A 21,064-nucleotide genomic window follows, 5' to 3' on the forward strand; every position below is an offset into this window, starting at 1 on the left:
CTTACAAACAAAAGTTTAGATTTCTGTTAAGATGGTGGAAATACTGTATTAATATAATTATCAAAAAACAAAAACAGTACGCTAATTCCCGCCAAACACACACCGAAACTACGACGTTGATACAACGTTCGAACAAGTTTTACCACCACCTAACCAGTTATAACAACCAATATAGCAAGTTGTAACAACGTTCTAATACGTCATAAACACGTTAAGCCAAGATGTAACAACTTTATTACAAGTTTTAATAAGCGGAAAATAGAGACAGTTTCGGTTTGTGTTTCCAGGGTTGTACCTTCAATGCGCACCAATTCAATGATCGTGTTTTGTCTGCGTGAACCATACAATATCGGGGGATTGAGTACATACTTAACAGTGATCATTATTGATATTATGACTGATGGTAATAGTGACATCATCACTATCACTCCCGACATTCACTATGGATTCATAACCGAGTGAGTTATTTTTAGCATTTGTGTTTAAATAATGGCGCCATTTGAACCCTCGGGTCATGTATTTTAACAGCAGTGGTAACACTGTTTTATCCAATAAACACAGTTGATGCCTAAACATGACTTCTAGAGGAATATATACACGCAACACATGTATACACGCAACACATGTATACGCACAACGCATGTATACATGGCCAAATACACAGAGATATACTCCCCGTTTTGTTCCTCAGAGGGAGAGTATGATAGACATTTGGAGGGTCTAATGCGTTTTAGACGAGATGTTGATGTGATGTCGCCCACTCTGGTGATGTCGCCCACTCTGGTGATGTCGCCCACTCTGGTGATGTCACCCACTCTGGTGATGTCACCCACTCTGGTGATGTCACCTACTCCGGTGATGTCCCATCCACTGTTACCTAGCAGTAAAATAGGTACCTGGGTGTTAATCAGCTGTTACGGGCTGCTTCCTGGGGGTGGAGGCCTGGTCGAGGACCGGGCCGCTGGGACACTAAAGCCCCGAAATCATCTCAAGATGACCTCAAGATGTTACCCACTCTAGTGATGTTACCCACTCTGGTGATGTCACCCACTCTGGTGATGTCGCCCACTCTGGTGATGTCACCCACTCTGGTGATGTCACCCACTCTGGTGATGTCGCCCACTCTGGTGATGTCACCCACTCTGGTGATGTCACCCACTCTGGTGATGTCGCCCACTCTGGTGATGTCACCCACTCTGGTGATGTCACCCACTCTGGTGATGTCACCCACTCTGGCGATATCGCCCACTCTGGTGATGTCACCCACTCTGGTGATGTCACCCACTCTGGTGATGTCACCCACTCTGGTGATGTCGCCCACTCTGGTGATGTCACCCACTCGGGTGATGTCGCCCACTCTGGTGATGTCACCCACTCTGGTGATGTCGCCCACTCTGGTGATGTCACCCACTCTGGTGATGTCACCCACTCTGGCGATATCGCCCACTCTGGTGATGTTACCCACTCTGGTGATGTCACCCACTCTGGTGATGTCGCCGTGTTAGAGTAGTGAAGCTCTAAGACAACCCAATTCCAATTTTCTCAGAGAATTGGGTTCTAGGCTCAATGACACAACCAGAGACCAAAAAGCTGCTAGTTTCAGCATGTCAGTGTGGCGAACCAAAGGGGAAACGCCTGTTGTGTCCTCAGTTCCTGTCTGGAAGGTGAGGAGCTCTAAGAGCTCCACAACTTTTAACCTTCCATAGTATTCACAAACTTTTAACTGAATAATAAACGCAAAATAAGCCAAAAATAATGGGAGTGGTAAGACATAATGTTTTGTGTGTGGGTTCGATCCCCGGCGGAGGCGGAAACAAATAGGCGGAGTTTCTTTTGCCCTGATGCGTCTGTTCAGCTAGCAGTAAGTACGTACCAAGGAGTTAGACAGCTACTACGGGCGGCTTCCTCGGGGGTGTATAACAAAAAGAAGGCCTGGTCGAGGACCGGGCCGTGGGGGACGCTAAGCCCCCGAAATCATCTCAAGATAACGTAAAGATAACCCTATCGGCCTCAACGGGTTGAGACCGTTTGGCTCATGAAGAAAAAATAACTTCTTTCTCTTTGCAAAAAAGCCACATTAGGTGGAGTAAGCATCACAGCATCCAGAGATGGAACAATCCGACACACACACTAATTACCTCCAACGTAGGGTCAGCCTCCAGTAGGGTCAGTCCAGCAACCAGGAGGCCTGGTCGACGACCGGGCCGCGGGGACACTAAGCCCCGGAAGCACCTCAAGGTAAGGTAGGGTCGTTAGTTTCTCTATGAACACACACAGTATCCACCAATCCTTTTACCCCACATGCCACCCAGATACTCTACCACCCACCTGCCCTCTATACTATACCCACCTGCCCACCTGGCCACATTTCTATCAGCACGACACCACCCACCACTCGTCTTTCGACCTCGAAAACCACCTATCAATCAATCTCACCATTCATCTGACCACATGACGAACCATCTAACATTACTACAGTTCTCCCACCTACCTCACCAGCCACCTACCTCACCACCCACCTACCTCACCATCCACCTACCTCACCAGCCACCTACCTCACCAGCCACCTACCTCACCACCCACCTACCTCACCATCCACCTACCTCACCAGCCACCTACCTCACCACCCACCTACCTCACCACCCACCTACCTCACCATCCACCTACCTCACCATCCACCTACTATCCCAAACAAAAGGGCCCAAAGTTAGCTTGCTGTGTCCCTTTAAGGTGAAGTATCAGTAATAATTTAGAGACAGACTTTCCGGTCATCTCCTTAGCGTGGCTGGGCGATCTCTCTCCTCTCACTCTTAGACCTACACACACTTCAGACTCTCATATTTCCAAATGCCTTTATTCGTGTTTACATTTCAGTGTTTGTGTGTGTGTGTGTGTGTGTGTGTGTGTGTGTGTGTGTGTGTGTGTGTGTGTGTGTGTGTGTGTGTGTGTGTGTGTGTGTGTAACCGTAACTATTTGCTATTTTGTAAAGACTATTTGCGCCTTCAGCGATTATACGAAATTCTGCTGAAATACTACTCTACAGCTCTGCTTGAATTATCGAAAGTTCTACTTGAATCACACAAAGTTCTACTTGAATCACACAAAGTTCCGCTTGAATCACACAAAGTTCTGCTTGAATCACACAAAGTTCCGCTTGAATCACACAAAGTTCCGCTTGAATCACACAAAGTTCCGCTTGAATCACACAAAGTTCCGCTTGAATCACACAAAGTTCCGCTTGAATCACACAAAGTTCTGCTTGAATCACACAAAGTTCTGCTTGAATCACACAAAGTTCTGCTTGAATCACACAAAGTCCTCCTTGAATCACACAAAGTTCTGCTTGAATTATCCAAGCTCCGAGCATCCCGAAATTCTAATTTATTTGAATTATCAACGATTCCGCTCAACTGTTACAAAATTCAAGGCCTCCGGGGTTTAATCCCAGCTATTTTTGTTCCCCAGGGTAATCCAAATCAGTAATTAATGAGTTCTGAGACGTGGGCTTTGTTCCCGGAAAGGTGCACAAAGCCCAGTTTATCCTGGACCAAGGCAAGACCAACATAATTTATGAGACTCCGCTTTGTGCTTGGCCAAGACTAGATTAATATATTCCTACGTGTTCCTTGGTAGAGTTAACTACTGCATACTTATTATTATTATTATTTTCAATTATTTAATTATTGTTTTTTTGTTTATTATTATTAATAGTAGGCATCAGGGGTCTCATGAGACCGTTGAGTTACGCTCTGATTGTCGGTCTGGAGTGGCCCTCCAAGGCTCAAAGCCAGGATAGGTTGATACAGGGGGGGAGAAGCTGTTACCCATGCAGCATGGGTAGTCACAATAATCTGATTGACAACAAGAAGCTCAACCAACATATATGGAAATGGAATAGAAGACGTTTCGGACCATTCTGGACCATTTCATTAAGTGAGGAAGGACCGAAACGTCGTCTCGCTTTCATTTAATATTTGTGAAGTGAGTTATGGCTGAAGATTATGTTATATTACGTCAGCGTTACTCCAGTTTCTCCTTGATGATAATGCAGCATCAGCTCCGAGATAAATAGCCAAATGCTGTGAAGGAACACTTGGATGAATATATATATATTGAAAGACGACACACATCTGCTCGCAATATCTTGCGCGGTGCTCAGCATCATGGGATAGCCTCCACCACCACCACTACACACCCGCACCACAACCACCACTATACTCCACCACCACCACACTCCAGCACCACTACCACCACTATACTCCACCACCACACACCAGCACCACACCCAAGTACTAATCTATTTACCCCAAATTTATAACCAATTTTAACATGCACCATTTTTCTATAACTAATTTTCTGGACTCACAGTCACCAGTAACGAGCAAACTGCTCGCTCCACTCTTTTGTACGTATATAATACACCTTAAAGGAATTGAAAAAAATAATAATAATTTGTTTTCAAAGTACAGTATATATATATATATATATATATATATATATATATATATATATATATATATATATATATATATATATATATATATATATATATATATATATATATATATATATATATATATATATATATTAACCAAGAATTATGCCAAGTGAACCAGTGTTAAAGGGACAGGCAGAAGACGTTTTATATGTGTACTCAGACCATGTGTATATATGTATATATGTACCATGGCTTCCTGTAATGGTGAGGTGCATTTGTGTTCTCCCTTGTGAACAGCAGTCTGTTCATAAGGCATAGTGAACAGACTTGTGGCATAGTGTTCCTTGTCTGTGTGTAGCTTGTTCTTGTTTGACTGTTTATTGTTTTACTGTTTATTTTTATTACTGTTGTGTACTCTGATCCTGTCTTCCGTTTGTGTACTCTGATCCTGTCTTCCGTCTGTCTACTATGCTCCTGTTTTCCATCTGTGTTCTATGCTCCTGTCTTCCGTCTGTGTACTATGCATTTCGGAATAGAATAATATACTGTACTATTCCGCAGTGGAGAGGGGAGGGGGCTGCTGCATGGGTAACAGCTTCTCCTCCATATCAACCTACCCTGGCTTTGCGCCCTGGTGAGGCCACTCCAGACCGACAATCAGCCTCAGGAGACTATGGAGTTGTGATCCACTCTGGTTGTCGGTCTGGAGTTGCCTCTCCAGGGCGCAAAGTCAGGGTAGGTTGCTACGAAGGAGAAGCTGTTACCCAAGCAGCAGGTCCAACCTCTCCACGGCGCCGAAAGTCTCCAATGGAAAGGCAAACGCCAATACGATTGGTTCCAGCGCCGCCGCAGGAACTGTGAGCTCCGGAGTTGACCTCGAAGTTGGTGAAAGAAGGCACAGGGACTCCAAACCCGGAGATCACCGTGGTTGGGGCCGGAGAAGAACCACCCCAGCAAGGGCAGGAACGACCCCAGCTTCCTGCAGCAGAGCCCGGGGCCGCACGAGCCCCAGGAGGTGGACGGCCCGGTCCCGCACCTACGGGTTCCTGACAGAGATCGTCACAGCCTTCTTTCACCCGAGGCCGGCTTCCTTCATGACCCAACAGAAAGAAGAGTGAAAACTATTTAATACAACAATTATTATTACAATATTATAATATTATAAATGTGTTACACAATGTAACACATTTTTGCACCGGGGTAGTAACTGCTATTTGCTAATTGCTATTTTACCTCTCAGACTTTAATTTGTGACCAGGACAAACAATCCTATTTTGAAATTTGTCTGTTTTCAACGAGAAAACGGAGGAATTTTCGTTTCAGTGTTCATACAATGTCAGATAAATCCTACGATTCAAAATTAGCACGTATTTATACTAGAGTTACACAAAAATTACCATAAAAGATTTAGATGTGAGACGTTTTCGAAATTTCCGATTATACGATAAATCACTTTGACGATTCAGCCCCCAAATGTAGTCTCTCATCATGCTATCATCGTTCTTGGTAGCGATGTTTAAAGCCCAATATATCTTCTTATCTAGAGGTTATCTTGAGATAATTTCGGGGCTTAGCGTCCCCGCGGCCCGGTCGTCGACCAGGCCTCCTGGTTGCTGGACTGGTCAACCAGGCTGTTGGACGCATCTGCTCAAAGCCTGACGTATGAGTCACAGCCTGGTTGATCAGGTATCCTTTGGAGGTGTTTGTCAAGTTCTCTCTTGAACACTGTAAGGAGTCGGCCAGTTATGCCCTTTAAGTAACGAAAAACAAGGGCGAAAGAAACTCTGCCCATTTGTTTCCGCCTCCGCCGGGGATCGATCCCGGAACCTCAGGACTACAAAACCCGAGCGCTCTCCACTCAGCTGTCAAACCCCTAACTACTTAATCTTGGTAGAAGTACTCTTCTTGCTTCTCTGAGTACCCTCTCATGTTCTCTTTAAAATTATCAACATGAGCATCTAGGATAGGGATTTTAAGGGATACCCCGCACCCCGTACTGCTGTAGTTCTTCACCAGAGTCTCAACCGGCTTCACGAAGCTTGTGGCCTTGTGATTGCCCAGGAAGCCCCAAGCCACTGCGACCAAACTGTTCAAAGTTGTTTTCTCCTTCCTAGTGAGCTTGTCGGGGAATTTCTTGCACTTCAGGTTCTCTTTTATCTGCGGTCCGACAAAGACGCCCGCTTAGACCCTTGGCTACCGACAGCTTAGGAAAAAAAATCTTGAAGGTACTTGAAGACTGCAGACTCCTTATCTAGAGCTGTGACAAACTGCTTCACGAGGCCCATTTTGACGAGCAGTGGTGGTTACCAACTCCCTCTGGGGGTCCACCAGTGGCTCTCACGTTGACGTTCTCTCTCCCCCAATGAGAACTGGGTCCTCTGTGGCCAGTCCCGCCTGCTGAAGTACACCTTGATGTCCCTGCTGTCTGACTGACAAAGCTAGCAGGGAAACTTGGCCCAGTTAGCTGCCTTGGAGAGGAAGTCTCTGACGAAGTCTCTGACGAAGTCTCTGACGATGTCTCTGACGAAGTTTCTGACGAAGTCTCTGACGAAGTCTCTGACGAAGTTTCTGACGAAGTCTCTGACGAAGTCTCTGACGAAGTTTCTGACGAAGTCTCTGACGAAGTCTCTGACGAAGTCTCTGACGAAGTCTCTGACGATCTCCTTGCCATACTCACCACACACACTACTGGATGCCTTACTTCAAGACCTCCAGGAGTCACGGAAGCTAAGTTTGTGGGGGGAGTAATATAGCTTTTTTTATATACTTTGGAGGCATAAGTAATTATAAATTTCTACTACCCAGGATCAAATAAAAATCGTTTTGCTGTGTACTTCCTGTTATCGGGGACAGGTCTATTGGGGGTAGGACAGCTGTTGATGACGACCTCTTCCCAGGAGGCAACACACAGTAGTTGGCACAGTGCCACACGAGCCATACATAACAGTGTCACACGAACCATACATAACAGTGTCACACGAACCATACATAACAGTGCCACACAAGCCATAAGAGTGCCACACGGGCCATACATAACAGTGTCACACGAACCATACATAACAGTGCCACACAAGCCATAAGAGTGCCACACGGGCCATACATAACAGTGTCACACGAACCATACATAACAGTGCCACACAAGCCATAAGAGTGCCACACGGGCCATACATAACAGTGCCACACAAGCCATAAGAGTGCCACACGAACCATACATAACAGTGCCACACAAGCCATAAGAGTGCCACACGGGCCATACATAACAGTGCCACACGAGCAAAACAAGAGGAAGCTAACTTCAATTTAGGGGCGGGCGGGGGCGGACACCCCCTCCAAAGGCTTGGAGGTTTACTGCTCGCTTTTATTCCTTTCTGGTTATGGTAATTTGAACTCTGGGGCGCGCAGGCTTCCTCTGTCCCGTGCCTCCCTCCCCTCTAGTTTTAAGTCTTCTCTCTCTCTCTCCCTCCCTCCCTCCTCTCTCTCTCTCTCTCTCTCTCTCTCTCTCTCTCTCTCTCTACCCAGGCCTACCTTGTGGGTTTAAGAGCTGACTTAAGACATGACCAATAATCTAGCGAAATTCATTTTGGCGTTCGTCCTGTTGCTCTAAGCACTTTACTCTTGTTGATAATCGCTGTGAGCAATAGGCCATATTGCCTTGCTATTACTGCACACAGAGGTGGCCCAAGAAGAGTAATTTCGGACACGGTGTTGGAGTGTCAAGTGTCACCTTTATATTCCTCTTAATTTCCCACCCAAGAAATCTTTCTGACCCAGGAAATTTTTCCGACCCAAGAAGACTATTTTTTTTTTTAGTTCTTCTTACATACAAAGCCTCTACGCATGCCTCTTTTTTCCGACCTATGTCCTAGAGAAAGCTCTACCTAGAGACAATAGGTCAAAGCTCTACCTAGAGACAAGAGGCCAAAGCTCTACCTAGAGACAAGAGGCCAAAGCTCTATCTAGAGACAAGACTCCAATGCTTTACCTAGAGACAAGACTCCAAAGCTCTACCTAGAGACAAGAGGCCAAAGCTCTATCTAGAGACAAGACTCCAATGCTTTACCTAGAGACAAGACTCCAAAGCTCTACCTAGAGACAAGAGGCCAAAGCTCTACCTAGAGACAAGACTCCAAAGCTCTACCTAGAGACAAGAGACCAAAGCTCTACCTAGAGACAAGACTCCAAAGCTCTACCTAGAGACAAGACTCCAAAGCTCCACCTAGAGACAAGACTCCAAAGCTCTACCTAGAGACAAGACTCCAAAGCTCTACCTAGAGACAAGAGACCAAAGCTCTACCTAGAGACAAGACTCCAAAGCTCTACCTAGAGACAAGACTCCAAAGCTCCACCTAGAGACAAGACTCCAAAGCTCTACCTAGAGATAAGACTCCAAAGCTCTACCTAGAGACAAGAGACCAAACGCAGTGTATAAATGCATGCCAGACTTGTATTACTTGCACCACCCTCTCCTCCACCGTGCGAAGACTCACCGACAACTTCGAGGTAGCCCTGCCTGAAGATGGGCGGCACAGTGTTGATCTGACAGAGGTAGTAGCCGCGGTCTGTCAGGCTGACGGAGTCTAGGTGTAGAAACCAGGTGCTGTTGTCGCTGTGAGACGCCCGGATGCGGTAGTTGCGGGAGATCATGGTGTTGGAGACGCTTAGCAAAGTCTGCGTGTCCGCTTTCATCCACGCGATCTGCGGCGAGAGATGTGGAGGCTGAGGTGTATGGGGTGACACATGGCTTAGTCCGGGGAGGGATGGTGTGACACGTGGCTTAATCCGGGGAGGGATGGTGGGACACATGGCTTAATCCGGGGAGGGATGGTGTGACACATGGTTTAATCCGGGGAGGGATGGTGTGACACATGGTTTAATCCGGGGAGGGATGGTGAGACACATGGCTTAATCCGGGGAGGGATGGTGAGACACATGGCTTAATCCGGGGAGGGATGGTGGAACACATGGCTTAATCCGGGGAGGGATGGTGAGACACATGGCTTAACCCGGGGAGGGATGGTGGGACACATGGCTTAATCCGGGGAGGGATGGTGTGACACATGGCTTAATCCGGGGAGGGATGGTGAGACACGTGGCTTAATCCGGGGAGGGATGGTGTGACACATGGTTTAATCCGGGGAGGGATGGGGTGACACATGGCTTAATCCGGGGAGGGATGGTGTGACACATGGCTTAATCCGGGGAGGGATGGGGTGACACATGGCTTAATCCGGGGAGGGATGGTGTGACACGTGGCTTAATCCGGGGAGGGATGGTGGGACACATGGCTTAATCCGGGGAGGGATGGTGGGACACATGGCTTAATCCGGGGAGGGATGGTGGGACACATGGCTTAATCCGGGGAGGGATGGTGGGACACATGGCTTAATCCGGGGAGGGATGGGGCTGGTGTAGCTCGTATAAAACGGGTATGAGGATATGACATACAGGATATGTCCCCCCAAAAAATACATTTAAGCCGTTGAAAAGACACTGTATTACAACAGAACCAAACTGTTCATAAGAAGACAGAAGAAATGAGTTTTGATAACTATATAAAAACTATCACGATAACTTATAAGGTCAATCAAAAGGCCATAATACATGTTCACTACGAGAGATGGACATGGATGACAACTTGAGGCGTTGAAGGAGCACGTGGGTGCTTGGATGAACATGTTTAACTCCATATATAGTGCTCTCTATAATGATGGAGAGGTGTCACTGCATTAGACAACCGACAGCTGGTAAAACTGTAGTTTTAACCCAGTAAGCACATTTAAATAAGTACTCACATCCTTACTCGCCACAACTAATACAACATTTACAATTTACAAAACACCTAAACACAAGAACAAATGGCAACAAATAAATCCTGCTGGGCAGCCCCATGTGACAGTATTGGGCAGCGTCACTCATCCTGTGAGTGGACACACCGCCATAGTGACAGTATTGGGCAGCGTCACTCATCCTGTGAGTGGACACACCGCCATAGCAGCATGTACAACACTCCCCAATAGGAAGAAAACCCGCTGGGTTGTTTATCCTGTCACTTGTACCCAGACACAGCTGGGACTTGCTTAACTGTCTCAAGTGAACAGCTTATCAAACAAGAAGATTAACATTTGTCAACCCTTAAGTACATTACAGACAAATGTTTCGAGCTAAAGCTTTCAAATTATTTTTTTAGGTAGGCCTTAGGTAGGTAGGTAACCCAAGCTACCCAAATCCATCCCATGCTACCCAAAGCAATCCAAGGTTACCCAAAGCCACCAAGGTTACCCAAAGCCACCCATAGCCATAGGATTGGTCTTACATATGTGGTATACAAGGCTCTGAATGATTCCTTACACAGGTTCCTGAAGGCAGTTCTGATGTTAGCCAGCCTCGCATACGCCGCTGATGTTATTCTTTTGACGTGGGCTTCAGGAGACAGGTTTGGTGTGATATCAACTCCTAGATCTTTCTCTCTGACCGTTTCGTCAAGGTCTTCATCTCCCATTCCGTGTCCTGTGTCTGGCCTCTTATTTCCTCAAGTAAACCTTACATTTACTAGGGTTGAACTTTGGTAGCCATTTGTGTGTGTGTGTGTGTGTGTGTGTGTGTGTGTGTGTGTGTGTGTGTGTGTGTGTGTGTGTGTGTGTGTGTGTGTGTGTGTGTGTGTGTGTGTATGTGTAATTACCTAAGTGTGTAATTACCTAAGTGTAGTTACAGGATGAGAGCTACGCTCGTGGTGTCCCGTCTTCCCAGCACTCTTTGTCATATAACGCTTTGAAACTACTGACGGTCTTGGCCTCAGTAGTTTCAAAGCGTTATATGACGTTATATGTGTGTGTGTGTGTGTGTGTATTCACCTAGTTGTACTCACCTAGTTGTGTCTGCAGGATCGAGCATTGACTCTTGGATCCCGCCTTTCGAGCATCGGTTGTTTACAGCAATGATTCCTGTCCCATTTCCCTATCATACCTGGTTTTAAAATTATGAATAGTATTTGCTTCCACAACCTGTTCCTGAAGTGCATTCCATTTTCCCACTACTCTCACGCTAAAAGAAAACTTCCTAACATCTCTGTGACTCATCTGTGTGTGTGTGTGTGTGTGTGTGTGTGTGTGTGTGTGTGTGTGTGTGTGTGTGTGTGTGTGTGTGTGTGTGTGTGTGTGTTTGTAGTCATTCATACCCTACTCCCCATCCTAACATGTCGGGACTCCAGACCCACAACCCAGCCCTAGCCTCGCCTCCCTTCATGACCTCTCCCCTGCCTTGCTCACACGTCAGTAAAACCGTTAATACTCAGCCGTAAAAAGCGTGGGCGAATTTCCCTATGGATTTCAGAGACGGCCGGCTCACCCTCCTCCCCTCCCTGTCCTTCCTTCACATTACACTTGGCGTTCGACTCGAGACGCACAGGGCCTCTTGGAGCCTCCTGGCCTCTTGGAGCCTCCTGGCCTCTTGGAGCCTTCTGGCCTCTTGGAGCCTTCTGGCCTCTTGGTGCCTTCTGGCCTCTTGGAGCCTCCTGGCCTCTTGGAGCCTCCTGGCCTCTTGGAGCCTCCTGGCCTCCTGGTGCCTCCTGGCCTCTTGGAGCCTCCTGGCCTCTTGGAGCCTTCTGGTCTCTTGGTGCCTCCTGGCCTCTTGGAGCCTTCTGGCCTCTTGGGGCCTCCTGGCCTCTTGGAGCCTTCTGGCCTCTTGGGGCCTCCTGGCCTCTTGGTGCCTTATGGTCTCTTGGAAGTACCAAGTACCAACTCTCCCGCACTACTGTACAAGCCAAAGACATTACACGAACCAAAAACACCAACCAACGTCTCACCTTAGAACTGAACCAAACCATCGCGAGAATATTTACAAACGCCAAAGACTAAACGCTCTCCCTGCCAGAGTGAAAGAGAACCTGTCAATTCGTGAGTTAAGAGAACCACAGAAACCGCGTGTGAACTTAAAGTGGATAGGCTGAGACACTCTCCCGACATATCCTGAAGCTTTCGAGAAATCAAATGAGAGTATCAGTAGAAACCACCAAAGACCATTCAAGATATATATGGAAGTTCTCTAGAGGGGGAAATATATATAAGGGCACACAGAGATCACACTAACGTGATGCATCAAATGAACAAATCCACAAGGACTGTGACGAGGATTCGAACCTGCGTCCGTTTCAACCCTTTTAACCCTGTCGTAGCTCAGTCAATTAAGGCAGTGTCTGGGATGCTCCCGGACGCAGGTTCGAATCCTCGTCACGGCCCTTGTGGATTTGTTTATATATGAGGGCCCTTAATAGGCAGTTAGAAACCACAACAAAGGCAATGCAAACCCAGCTTACAGCCTTCGGCGGGGGGGGGGGGGATGTTCTCCTAACTTAAGCAAAGCAACCAAAAATGAAACCAACCTTATAGTTACCGAGGTTCTCTACGGAACACCTGAGAGAACCGTCGCGCCCCACCACCACCGTCTGGTTGGCCACGGACTCTGTGAAGGTGGGAGCCTGTGGAGCCGGTTGAGCACGCTCCCACACCGAGTGCTGCTGCTGTTGCTGCTGCCCCTGCTGTTGGTGATGGCCGGGTGGCTGGCTAGATGTGCCTGTGGGAGTGAAGAAAATAAGAGAGAGTAAGAAACTGTCTTTAGACATTACCTCACAATAACGCGACGGAAAATTGGACATCCAGTCAACATGTCTGAAACTAAAGGAAATGGCGTTTCGGGCCATCCTGTACAATCAACATTGATTTGATTGTACACACACACACACGAAGGTTCATTGGACCTGAACAATGGTCCACAAGAGTCCGAAACATCATCATTTTCTTGATTTTCGGATGTGTGGTTTCCTTGTCATACACCATCATGCTAAAAAAACATATATATGTATATAAAACAAAGATCCAAATTGTCACTAACAAGAAGGCCACTGAAGTCAAGGTGACGACAAAGCGGGTTTACACGAAGTCACCAGACAACTGCTCGCAGCACCAGGTGTGCCAACCTCAGCCTGCCTGACAATTACAGACAGGATAAGGGTGACCCCTCCCAGCCTCACCTGTTACACCTGCCTTCTGCTATTGTCCACCAGGAAAGGGCACACACAGGTGCCCTCCTACACGCACACACACACACACACACACACACACACACACACACACACACACACACACACACACACACACACACACGAAATAGATGGCGGGTGAGATACCTTGATCAGTGATACCTGATACCTGAGTGATACCTATCTGATACCTGATACCTCTGGGGTATCACAGACTCTCATATGTCTAGCCATACATATGTGCAGGTAATTCAGTCTGTTTCCCCCTCACACGTGTGATTAGTTGGATTAGAGAGAGAAAAAAGAGGAACATAAAATAGTAGAGAAGAAGAAAAGGGAGACAAGGAAAATGAGGCGACAAAAAAAGGAGGAAGTGAGAAAGGAAGTGATGAGATGAGGCAGATGGAAGAGGACAGAGGTCGTAGGGTTAAGAGAAGATGGTTGATGGGAAGGGGATTGTGATGGGAAAGGTGACGCTAAATAGAAACGTGAGCATGAGAGGGGGATGAAGGGAAGGATGAAGATGAAAGAGAATGGAAGTAATCTATTAGGTTACATTCATAACAGAAATATAAGAGGAACAGAGAGAGGGAAGGGGGAGGGGCAAGTACAAGTGACAGGTTGTACAAGGAGAGGCGAGAAAATGAGGAAGCGAGCGATTGGTAAATTAGAGACAAACACGAAGAGAAACATAAAACAAAAAAAACAGTGTAAATAAGAAACACAAATCCAGAAAGAAAGAAAGTAAGACGGTCTGAAGGAACAGCTTCTTTCCCGGTAGTGGTCCAAGCCCCACCATACGGCAATCACAGGAGTGACAAACACAGCCCTCTACAAACAGGCAGACAACGAGAGAGAGAGAGAGAGAGAGAGAGAGAGAGAGAGAGAGAGAGAGAGAGAGAGAGAGAGAGAGAGAGAGAGAGAGAGAGAGAGAGAGAGAGAGAGAGAGAGAGAGAGAGAGAGCACAGGCAGCTAAACAAAAGGACAAGCCCCCCTCACCCCTCCCACCCTCCCGAGACAGTGAAGGACCCGAGCAAGGATCAGAAGGGCAGTAATCCGCGGCTCAGGCCCTTGTTTGATCTCTAATTTGAAGCGGATTCCGTCCGGCCAGCCCCGACACACACACACACCGGCCTCACTCTGTCAACACGGCCTTCACCGACACATTGTCTACTCCGGAGCCGGCGCAGGCAGGGAGAATGGACGGGGGAGAGGGAGGGTGTGACAGAGGGAGGGTGGGGGAGAGGAAGGATAGGGAAGAGGGAGGGAATGAGGGTAGGGGGTTGGGGAGGGGAGAGAGCGAGGGTGGGACTGAGGGAGGGAATGAGGGTGGGGGGTTGGGGAAGAGGGAGAGGGAGAGTGGGACTGAGGGAGGGGTGGGGGTGAAGGAGAGTGGGGGAGGGAGAGAATGGAAGAAACAAGTTAAGGCCCCCTCCCTCCCCTGGAAGGGAGAACCGGAAAGGAGAAGAGATACAAAGAAACAGGAGAGGGAGAGGATAAAAAGCTTAATAAATAAAGACAGGAAGAGTAGAGGAGACTGGTGGATATCGATGGAATGTAAGAGAATGAGGCAGTGGAAGAGGAGAGATAAAGAGAGGGATGAAAGGAAAGAGAGGGATGAAAGGAAAGAAAGGGATGAAAGGAAAGAGATGAGGAGAGGGGATGAATGTGAGGAAATGAAGGAAAAGGAGGAAGTGAAAGGAGAACGAAAGCGAAGAAGAGCATGGAAAAGGAGAAGAGACAGGAGAGAAAAGTTAAGGAGAGTTATAAAGAGTAAAAGAATGAAGGAGAAATAAAAAAAGAGTTAGAGAAGGGAGGATGTAGATAAAGAGAAGAACATGAGAGTAAGGAGAGTAAAAGTAAGAAGGAGGAGGAGGAGGAGAGGAAGGAGGAGGAGAAGGAGGAGGAGAGGAAGGAGGAGGAGAAGGAGGAGGAAGAGAGTGAAGAAGAAGATCACGAAGAGATAAAACATCTCATGATGCCATCAAAAAGCATACAAAGGAGAACGAGCTATAGGCCAAAAACAAACAAACATTAAAGATACTTCTTCCATCTTGAGGTTATCTTGAGATGATTTCGGGGCTTAGCGTCCCCGCGGCCCGGTCCTCAGCCAGGCTTCTTTTTTGTTACACATTCCCCAGGAAGCAGCCCGTAGCAGCTGTCTAATTCCCAGGTATCTATTTACTGCTAGGTAACAGGGGCATTCAGGGTGAAAGAAACTTTGCCCATTTGTTTCTGCTTGGTGCGGGAATCGAAAGCGCGCCACAGAATTACGAGTCCTGCGCACTATCCACCAGGCTACCAGGCCCCCCGATGTGTGTGTGTTTGTGCGCGTGTGCGTGCGTGTGCGTCCGTGTGTGTGTGTGTGTGTGTGTGTGTGTGTTTGTAATCACCTGTAATCACTACCAAGTGCTGGGTCAATGGGGGAAGCTGTCAACAGGAGCAACATTGATAAACCTGGAGCTCCTCTGGTCCTCTACACACACACCCACACACACACACACACACCCACACACCCACACACACACACCCACACACACACACACCCACACACACACACATACACCCACACACACCCACACACACACACACACACACACACACACACACACACACACACACACACACACACACACACACACACACACACACACACACACAAAACACACACACAAATAGGTGAGTACAAGAAATACAAGTACCCAGTTGAATGACAGTTGTGAGGGAGGATCAAAGAGCCGAAGCTCAACCTCCGCAAGCACAATTAGGTGAATTTGGTGAGAACAAGTTTAGAGCCTTGACTTTAGCCCTAATCTTCTCAACACGTTTTTTTTATATGGAAGGAAGTTGAAAGATTAACTCGCCAAATCCATTTTAGACTTTTAAAGGCCTGACACAAGTACATCTTAGCATCCTTCTAGACGGACAGGAAAGTCTTCTAAATCTGTAATGACAGTAGAATATATTCCAAGTGTGTGAGAAAATAAGATTGTTACCCTTCGAGGGACCATGTAGGAGGGAGTGCATTCTCCGAGGGAGCGCATTCTCCGAGGGAGTGCATTCTCCGAGGGAATGCATTCTCTGAGGGAATGCATTCTCCGAGGGAATGCAGTGGAAGTCTGCATTCTCACTGGTCGATTGGGGCAGCGTGAGAGGTTCAAACTGGCAATTTTCTCTTGGTCTAGTAAGTGGAAGGACATAACCAGGTGTTAGCTGGCTGTTCATGATTAAGTGAGAGTGTTTGATGTCAAGTGCTTCGGCTATGTATAATCTCCTATTGTCACCGTAGCTGTCAATTATTTCAGTGTTGCTGGTCGCTATAACTCTAATGATGATATGGTTGTGAGTATAACCGTTGTAAACATCAATGAAGATTTGTTGTTTGTGTATTATTAGGTGTCTTTGAAGAGATGTTGTGCCTTGAAAAATCCATTAACGATCTCATCATTTTTATACATAACTAGATCATGATACAGCTACAGCAACAATGAGAGACTAATCATAACCGCAGCACTTCACATCACACACTCAACCCATTATTAGCAACCAAGAAGGGAAACTGAAGTCCTGGCTCGAACTGCCTAACTCACTCGTCATTCTGCCAACATTTCTCCTCTACCAACATGAGTGACATCATTTTTTTGGCAACCAACACGACCACAATTACCCACCTCCACCATCCAACACGACCACAATTACCCACCTCCACCATCCAACACGACCATAAACCCGGCACCACTAACCAACACGACCACAATTACCCACCACCACCAACCAACACGACCACAACACCACCACCACCACCACCACCACCAGACAAAGCTCTGACACTCAAGCAATAATTAATGGCCAGACTGATGAGCTTTGGCTAATAATGTCAATATGCCCGTTATAAGAAGCACTGCATATAATCTCTCCTCGTTGAACTCTACTTCTGCATCATTAGAACCCCCCCCCCCCAAGAGCCCAACCACTCCAAAACATCCCTCTCCCTCCCCTGTTTCCCCCTCTCCCTCCCTCCCTCTCTTTCTCTCTGAGAGTTGACTAATTATACCAGCCAATTCGAACTGTAATGTTGAAACAGAGAATATAATCCGATGTTAAACACGGTAAGCTTATCTTTGAGAATGTAAGGAGGACCTTGCGAAACGCAACCTTAGGCGTCAGGCCATAATAAAGTGTGAAAATAAACTTTGGAGAGTTTATTTTTCAACTTCCCTCAACAGCGAAGAAAAAAACATGAGAAATATTGAGAAGATTCGTGTAAGAATCATCAAACTTATGTACATGTAATTTATATTGTATTTTCTTAAATAAAGATAAAAAAATATATATATTAGTATATTTTTTTGACGACGTTGGAGGCCTCCGACTGCCTCATACGCAAATTTCGGATAGAGAGAGAGAGAGAGAGAGAGAGAGAGAGAGAGAGAGAGAGAGAGAGAGAGAGAGAGAGAGAGAGAGAGAGAGAGAGAGAGAGAGAGAGAGAGAGAGAGAGAGAGACATATATAAACATAACGACTAACAGAAAACAGTGGCAGACAGCCGAACACAAGAAGACAGACAGAATAACTGAACCATAGAGACAGACTGACAAAACAGACACAGGTAGACAGACAGAAACAGGAAAACAGAAAATCACAGACGGTGAGACACATCTGGGATGATTAAGGTCAACCCGGACTTGTGTATAACCACTAAACAGGTTCCCCGGCGGTGCCCGGGGCCCAGCCTACTATTTCAAAACAAAAAACTAACGAATAATATACATTACAAAAACGTTCTTCAACACACTCGAAACACATTTTACGGCTTTCCGCATGACTGGTATTTTGTACCAGTCATCCCAGCCACGTTGTCATCCCAGCCCTACTCTCAGCCCAGCATCCCAGCATCCCAGCATCCCAGCATCCCAGCAAAGGTTGCAGGAACAAAAGCCGGATAAATTTCGTAGCAATCCATGCCAACGTGCGAGTCCAATTTCAAGAGAGCATCTCAAAGGGGCGTCGAGAAATGAAACGGGTTGTCCGCGAACTCGTGGGATGAAACCATATTGAGAAACACCGCGCTTGAGCTCTCAAAATCCTCCCCTGTAACACACACACACACACACACACACACGCGCGCGCGCACGCTCACAGGCACACATGTACGTGCACACGAAGCCGAACACACACGTGCAGGTACACACAACAAACATGTGCAGATACACAAGGAGCCACAGAGACGTTAGAAATAACTTCTTCAGTGTCAGAATAGTTAACAGGTGGAATGCACTAGGAAGTGATGTGGTGGAGGCTGACTCCATACACAGTTTCAAATGTAGATATGATAGAGCCCAGTAGGCTCAGGAATCTGTACATCAGTTGATTGACAGTTGGGTGAGGTGATATGACACAAATGTTTTTGTCACCTCACCCAAAAACATTTGTGTCATATCACCAAAACGAATATAAGCATGAAATAATATGTGTAAACCTGTCTTTGAAAATGTGAGAAGTCCTTGCGAAACGCTTTTAGGCGTCAGACCATAAATAAACAAATGAGAAAATGAACTTTGGAGAGTTAATTTTTCAATTACTCCGGATAGTGAAGAAAAACGTAAGAAATATTTAGAAGATTCGTGTTAGAATCATTAATCTTACCCTTTCGGTCATATTCAACAACATATGTTTACAAGAAAGACTGCTACCAACATATATATATATATATATATATATATATATATATATATATATATATATATATATATATATATATATATATATATATATATATATATGTCGTACCTAGTAGCCAGAACGCACTTCTCAGCCTACTATGCAAGGCCCGATTTGCCTAATAAGCCAAGTTTTCCTGAATTAATATATTTTTTCTTATTTTCTTCTTATGAAATGATAAAGCTACCCATTTCATTATGTATGAGGTCAATTTTTTTTATTGGAGTTAAAATGAACGTAGATATATGACCGAACCTAACCAACCCTACCTAACCTAACCTAACCTATCTCTATCGGTTAGGTTAGGTTAGGTAGCAGAAAAAGTTAGGTTAGGTTAGGTTAGGTAGGTTAGGTAGTCGAAAAAACATTAATTCATGAAAACCTGCCTTATTAGGCAAATTGGGCAATGCATAGTTGGCTGAGAAGTGCGTTCTGGCTATTAGGTACGACATATATATATATACATATATATATATATATATATATATATATATATATATATATATATATATATATATATATATATATATATATATATATGTCTAATCCCCGCTTGAAACCAGCTAGCTAGTGGATGTCTATTATGTTACCAGGCAACCTGTTCCATAAATCTGTATCCCTGGTTCCAAACCAATATTTACCAATTACTTTTCTGAATCAAATTTTATCCAATTTGAGTCCACAGTTTCCTGTTCTATTTTGTGTACTCCAGTCATCCCCTCCATTACATTTCACTTTTCTACTGAATGTAAATTAAGCTTTCTTAATCTCTCTTAATGAGAGATGCTCCTAATGTCTGGGAGTAATCATGCCATTCTTCTTTGTCACTTTCAAGGAAATTAATGTTTCTTGTATGGTAGTGTTCAAACCTTTCCTGCATGACCTAAATGGGTCTAAACAAGTCCGCGATAAAGCTGTAAAAGAACGTCAGATATCTCATGAGCTTATTTACTGGAGACAAACTGAGTGGCTGTGAGAACAGATTGAAGAGGCGAATTCAATAAGTATGTTCAAAACAAAACACTGTGGGAAACATTATAAATGAGAGTAATTGCATTCATTGATGAGTAGCTTCAACGGGGAAATTTGGGAGTTAATGCTCGATTCTATAAGAATATTGTGTTGAGCATATCTATGCAAGTACACACACACACACACACACACACACACACACACACACACACACACACACACACACACACACACACACACACACACACACACACACACACCTAGCTACGTAAACAACATAAAACAATGAAGGGGAAGCGAACTATCAAGGAAAAAGCACCAAGTCATTACGACTATATAGCACTGGGAAGGAGTCAGGATAAGGATTTGGGATGGGACGGGGGGGGGGGGAAAGAACAGTACCCAGCCACTTGGACGGTCGGGGGATTGAACGCCGACCTGCACGAAGCGAGACCATCGCTCTACCGTCCAGCCCTAAGTTCCTGGGCCACAAAGCAATGAGCTACCAAAGATAATCCAGCCGTTGCATTAACAAATGTCCCAACGAGACCGAAGAAAGATAAACACAAACAAAGATATACTCCCCGAGGCTGACTCTGCCGTCGGCGTTGTTCAATAACTGGAGTACAAAGTTGGGTCTGGCTTGGCGGGGATCCCAGGGCAAGCCCCTTGCCTTTTGAGCTCCGGAATGTTGTGTTATTGAAATTGATAAAATTGAATTAGCCAGCCCGGTGGAGATTGTAAATTTGGGCAAAAGCGCGTTCACCAGAAGAAGATTTCACCCCCACACCCCCCTTATCCCTACCTCTGAACCTTGCAACTCGATTGGACCTGGCTGATCTCTCCTCCTCCTCCTCCTTCTCCTCCTCCTCCTCCTCCTCCTCCTCCTGCTCCTCCTCC

At 46.0% G+C, this 21,064-nt stretch overlaps 1 protein-coding gene across 3 annotated transcripts in view; it reads right to left on the minus strand.

The window, feature by feature from the left end:
- The window catches only part of LOC123752355 (lachesin-like), a 375,643-nt gene that overhangs the window by 57,887 nt on the left and 296,692 nt on the right, over positions 1–21,064 (minus strand). For all 3 annotated transcript variants that reach the window (XR_011224554.1, XM_069312820.1, XM_069312810.1), the window contains exons 3-4: positions 12,816–13,006; positions 8,926–9,133 (exon numbers count right to left, since the gene is read on the minus strand). Coding sequence is in view for 2 of the 3 variants with exons in the window: in XM_069312820.1 (XP_069168921.1) it covers positions 8,926–9,133; positions 12,816–13,006 (399 nt within the window). In the remaining variant the exon portion in view is untranslated. The remainder of the gene's footprint in view (positions 1–8,925; positions 9,134–12,815; positions 13,007–21,064) is intronic.

The sequence above is a fragment of the Procambarus clarkii genome, chromosome 7 (genome assembly GCF_040958095.1).
Source record: "Procambarus clarkii isolate CNS0578487 chromosome 7, FALCON_Pclarkii_2.0, whole genome shotgun sequence".
Classification (NCBI taxonomy): Eukaryota; Metazoa; Arthropoda; class Malacostraca; order Decapoda; family Cambaridae; genus Procambarus; species Procambarus clarkii.